General features: G+C 39.3%; 1 protein-coding gene across 1 annotated transcript in view; it reads left to right on the top strand.

Moving 5' to 3' along the window:
* Positions 1-441: 441 nt before the first annotated feature.
* Positions 442-6,000, top strand: part of rabep1 (rabaptin, RAB GTPase binding effector protein 1) — a 29,678-nt gene continuing 24,119 nt past the window's right edge. The window contains exons 1-2 of the mRNA XM_028596122.1: positions 442-772; positions 5,206-5,334. Coding sequence (XP_028451923.1) covers positions 727-772; positions 5,206-5,334 — 175 coding nt within the window. The 5' untranslated portion in view covers positions 442-726. The remainder of the gene's footprint in view (positions 773-5,205; positions 5,335-6,000) is intronic.

Genomic DNA, 6,000 nt, shown 5'->3' with positions numbered 1-6,000 from the left:
GTGTGTGTGTGTGTGTGTGTGTGTGAAGACTTAAAGCGTGATGTTTTTACGGGAAATTATACTCACTCAGTCTCTGTGATGTTAAAAGTATGTAAACCAATATTGTATGCATACATTTTCCACTGGAATTGAGGCTTATTTCAAAGCCAGAGGACATCATTACACCCATATCTCTTTTTATTTTTAGTTCCTCTTAAATTAGTATTGTGTTACATTGGTTTTATTACCAATTTCATAATCTGGTGCATTAACTCTTTCTGTGTCAAAAAATAGATAGACAAATTAAATTTGAATGTTGAACTTGATACTTTCTCAGAAAAATTATTCTATGTAAATTGATTTTATTTTGAAAGACACCGGAATCATCCAAGCTAGCTACGTTTAGTAAACAGGAAATGGGCAGTTTGCCATCAAAATACTAGCGCAGCGTCGTAATTTGTAAGAAAAAGAAAATTAATAAGACGTGGCTATATAACGTAGGCATTGATTCTGAAATTCTTATTACATTTTAAGTATTTGTTATGATATATGTTCTTGTATTCGTATTGGTTACGACTCAAACAGACGTCGTCGAGCAGTGACATATGGATTTTATTTTGAAAGTTTAAGCAAAAAGCTTACCCCTCGCTAGCCTAACACTAGTTGTGATGTTAGCCTGTTTTCTTGGACACTCCTAGCGCTTATCCCACTGCCCTGGTAATTTCCTCAAGTCCCCCTCAGGAAACCATGGCCGAGCAGGCCTCGGGACCCCCTCTGTCGTCCCAACATGACGGTAAATTTGCTGTGTCTGTGGGGTTTTGTGTTGGGACTGTTGAGGGCAGGGAGCACCGAAGCCAGCGGCCCTCTCTGCATCCTTGACAACATTAGCTAGCTAGTTAGCATCATCAGGGAGACGTGTCACTGGCTGTCACTGGCATATTGAACATTTAACACTACGCAGTTGGGGCTTTTAAGAATATCGACTTGACCTAATTTGCGGGAAGTTAAAACACTTTATATCGCTGAATAGGAGCTGTGATAGTGCATCCTAATATCACCAAGCTAATATTGTATTATCTTTATCACTACAAGTTAGCTTGTAGCTTAAGCTAGTCTGACTAATTTGATCTTTAAGGTCGGCACTAGCCGCTGTTAGCATGGCCTTTTTAGTCTTTTAATATGGATCATATGGGTTACATCAGTTCAATACAATGTGCTGTGTATGACCTGCTCACTCGGGGGTTGGACCATAATACAGGAGGTTGATCCTGCAGGAGGTTTCTTCCTCTGGTTCTCAAACCGTGGTCCGAGGACTATCCTGGGCTGCTAAGTGCTCATCTTGCAGGGTTTTATTTTGTAGTCGCACCTACCGGATAACAATTTATGGTTAGTCATTGCTACAATTTGCACCCATAAATATAGTTGATATGAGCAGGTATGGACGTGTTGGTGGCAAATTATGCAATAAGCATAATATATATAATATAATATTTTGTGCATAGGTAGGTAAACAAAGATCTTTTCATATGCTTCATTGGGACTAATGTAAAGTGCCTCCCATTTTCCTCCTGCAGTTTCACTGCTGTGGAAACACGAGAGAACCACAAAATAATGTGACTTTCTGGTTGCTTTTTTATGACTGCTGCAAGCATTAGAAAGCAAGCTCTGGCAGTCACTCATTGTTAGTGTTAGGGGTTGCAAAACATTTTTATGCCATGTACAATTCAGTTTGATTATTTTAAGAGCCCTCTCCAGGAGAGTGTCCGTGTGTGATTTAGTGCAGACTGGTATAATCACATACACCTTGATAAACCTAAAGCAGCCAGCTTCCGTCAATAGGTGAACAAACCCATACTCCCACACCTGAAATAAAACATTCATGGATATATGGCCATTTCCATCAATATTTGGAAATGGAGCATGTCAGTGGTTTAAGCATAGTGTAATACAGGGTATGAGGATGCTTTCAGTTGTTGATCTGTTGATCTTCAAAGTCTGATTGACTATAAACGCTCTAAAGGTTTAAGACAAGGGACGTTTTTTAAAACAGCTGCTGGTTTTATTAAATCCTACATCCTAGTGGATTTAGTTAAACCCTTTTATGTAAAATTATCTGAAAGATGACCGTGACTGTTGATGCATTGTATAATTGTCAAGTTTCTATTGGTTGGACTGTGTGGGTGGATGAAATATTCTTTTGTTTTTCTTTTTCCTCCCCTCCAGTTAGTTGACTTTATCAATACAGAATATGCTTGTGCCATTCAGTGTGAACAATGTAAAACATAAATAATAATAATAATAAATGTAAAACATTGAGTAAAATAAAAGGTCCTTTTTTTATCAGGTGATACTGCTCTATGTGTCACTCAGGATCAGGATTACAGTATGCAGTTTTGCACATTTCTTTTATTTAACTTTTTTATATATATTTTTTATATATTTCTTACTGTCATTTACATTTTTTATTCTTTTATAGGTTAAGTGAGTGTTGTACTTGAGAGCAAAGATTAGCCAGAGTAAAATGCCTTGTTTATCTATGCAAACCTGGCCAATAAAGCTTGATTTTGATTCTGATTCTGATAATACTACAAATGCTGAGAGGTAAAGTCAGGACCAGATCCAAGTGTCTACATTGACCCTATGTAATATTCTCTAACGATCCCTAAAGCCTCTTTACTTTTGTTTCCAGGCTACTTTTATTCGGTATGTCTTCATTTGTTTTTGTATTTTATTAGTTTATTTGTCAGGGACCATGCACAGTTCAGGCCCTGTACCAGAGTTAGCTATACAACTAATTTACATCTGTGGTCCCTGGGCAAGGGAGATAAAAGGGCAATATAGGCAATACAGACAATACTATCAAAACAACATGTGACAAGCATTACTCTCACATAAACCAAAATACAAATATACATTCTATGTTATAAAAAGATCAATGTTAACTGTTAATTCAGCATACTGGTTCTAGATGTTGCGTTACTGCTCAAAAGTGGAGTGAGATTGAGCTTTATCTACATATTTGCACTTTAGCTTAATTGATTGTTGGTTAATTACTGACTTTTTTTAACACAGTTAGTCACGTGATCTTGGTGCATTCCCGAACTGAATGACTTAAGTTTTTCTTACCAAGACAGGCAGTGTGAAAAACAATTGTTTGGGTAGCCATTGTTTTATAACCATAGAAGCTGAGTTAAAGTGCAAAAGGGCTTAACATACTACAGTCTGCTAAAATTCACCACAGATCCATGTGAATGCGTGTTGAGCTTATGTGGTGATGGAATTTCTGCTTTAGAGTCCGTTCAGCTATCACATGATGGTGGTGGAGTTATGCTGAGCCGCTCTGCTGCTTGTGCTAGTAAATGTTTCCGTTTGTCTGTCTGTGTTTGAGGGTATCATCGTCTCTCTGTCTTCTCGGTTTTGAAACAGAGAGGAAATAAATAAGATGTAAAGCAAACAAGATCTATGTGGGGGGGGGGAGAACTTGTCACTTCAAGCCATTTTGGAAGACTTTTGTCAGTTTAGGCTTTGGCGTATTTGTCTGGGAAGACTAATAAGTTACCTGATACTGCGTGATAATTACAAATGATACTACTAGCTGGTCTTCCAGATGCATGAAGATGTAGTCACAAAGGCCTCTGTAAGTAGGGGGTTAGGAAGTAGGGAAGGTTGTTCCCCCACTTAACACCCCTGGCCTGATTTGGCGTCGCAGCTGGTGGGATCCCATTGCAATATGTTCTCCAGTTCTGAGTTACTTTTGGTGCTTTAGAGCAGGAATCTTCAATGTCAAAGACCCCTTAACTGAGAGAGACGGATCAGGGACCCCCTACTACATATATTGTATACAATTAAGTTGCATATTAAACTGGGCGTACAACAACATGTAGGGTAGCCTTAAAGTACTGTATACATACCTTTTTAGTGCATAGAATATTAAGCTATTAAAATAATAATTGTTGGCATGATTTTATAAATCATGTTCTAATGTTAAACATACATGTGCACACTGAATCCTTATGATGAACTGGATCTGTGGATGGCTACCTTACCTATGTGCCAGTAAGCCCATAGGTAAGGTAGTCAATGTTTTTTTTTCCACAAATAGGTTGATTTCATTTTGCTAATAATATGTTGACTTCATGTTAAGACATTTTAGTTTTTGAAAAGATTAACAATAATTTGGTGGCCCCCCTGCAGTAGTTGGAGGACCCCCTAGGTGTCCCGTACCCCTTGTTAAAGATCTCTGCTTTAAAGGGGTGTTTATGTCCAAATAAATGTTAAAAACTATCTGTAATAGTAGATATGTTGGCCTAGCGCACATGTGTCAAACTCAAGGCCCGGGGGCCAAATCCGGCCCCTTGCTAATTTTGATCCGGCCCACATTTCAATTTAGGTTCACAGCAAATTTTGGCCCGACTAGTTGTGCACCACACCAAAAAAATCAGGAAACTGTTTTTCATACTGTAATTATGCGACACTGCTGTGCAGAATTTGACAAATTTGCAGACTTTGAGACTCAGAATTCCAAGCATGTCAATAAAATCAACATGTCTGGGCCTTATTGTGATTGTCATTTCCAGTGTGGCCCTTAGTGAAATTGAGTTTGACACCCCCTAGCAGGTGGGGGGCTTATTTAACTTTGCTAGTACATTCTGATGCTGTGTTTTCCAGACCTGCTGGGGGTCCACAAGTAAGATCTCAGGTGGTGTGAGATGATTAACAGCAGAGGAAAGCAGTAAAAATGTATACTGCCTGTGTTAAAATAAAAAAAATAATAGAAATTATTAAAACAAATCAATCCTGGAATGGAATGGATACTTTTTTTTTTGGTTTATAAAATGTCAAAGAATAGTGAAAAATGCCTGTCACGATCCCCCAGAACCCAAATTCACATCTACAAATGTCTAGTTTTTGTCCCAAAAAATCCTCTTATACCCAAAACTATTTATTTTCCAATCATAGAAGACAAAGAACAGAAGCACATCCATCACATTTGACAAGCTTGTACCAGAGCGTTTAGCTTGGAAAATAACTCAACAATTAGTTGTCTATTCTTGCTACTATTTTGTTTTTTATTGTTATTTGATTGTTTGTTGGCCTTACATTGCAACTGAAGTGACGTAGTGAATGAAAGTTGAATTTGCACGTTCATGTCTTTTAATTTCAAGTTTTGTTTTTAACTATATGTGATCAACAGTTGATGGTTGTTTTGCTTTCTTCGTCATCCAGAGGTGCTCCAGCAGCGAGTGGCCGCTTTGGAGCAGGAGAGGGCCGAGTTCATCAAACTCAAGCAGCAGCTGGAGGCCGAGTTCAACCATAAACGAGCCAAGTTCAAAGAGCTCTACCTGTCCAAGGAAGGTAATAACCGCAGTGTTTCCTCTATGTTGATTGGCAAGTGGCGGTCCGCCACGGTTAGATTTCTCCCACCACAGTTTCTGAAAAAAGCAGTGATTGTTAGAGAGTCGCAGAATAGCGTGGACACGCACTCCACAACGCGAGTGGGCACGCGTGCCACTCAGAGATAAGGGAGATAAAAAAAAGAGACAGGCTGTCCGGAGGACCCGGTTGAGATGGCATGTGTGCATCCTTGAGAACTGTAAGTCGTATAGCCTAACTTATATTGTCAGTTGATTTAAGCCTGTATTAGTCTATAGTGCTTGCACATTTTTAGTTTCACCTTCACCTGCTAGCTAAATTGCACGTGGCTGTTGATTCAATACAACGCCCTTGATATCATATCCTGGCAAGTAGGCTAAACCGTGATTATTTCATACATTCATGACTATCTACGCTGTAGCCTGCGTTACCGACTCTGGCTTTGCCTTCGGCCCATCGGTGATGCCCACTAGAGTCCGGATCGGGCCGAATTTTTCTGTTCGAGCCGGCCTGCGTCCGACAGAGCCGTGACCGAACCCGGCCTGAGCCCGACAGGCATTAAGAAATTTGTGTCCGAGCCCAACACAGTTAAAATCTCATTTTTTTTCCTCATACTAATGACACATGTAGGCTACGTTTGTTTGTGTG

This window comes from Perca flavescens, chromosome 13 (assembly GCF_004354835.1).
Source record: "Perca flavescens isolate YP-PL-M2 chromosome 13, PFLA_1.0, whole genome shotgun sequence".
Lineage (NCBI taxonomy): Eukaryota > Metazoa > Chordata > Actinopteri > Perciformes > Percidae > Perca > Perca flavescens.
The sequence above is the reverse complement of the archived record's forward strand: the minus strand, read 5'-3'. Positions and strand labels throughout refer to the sequence as shown.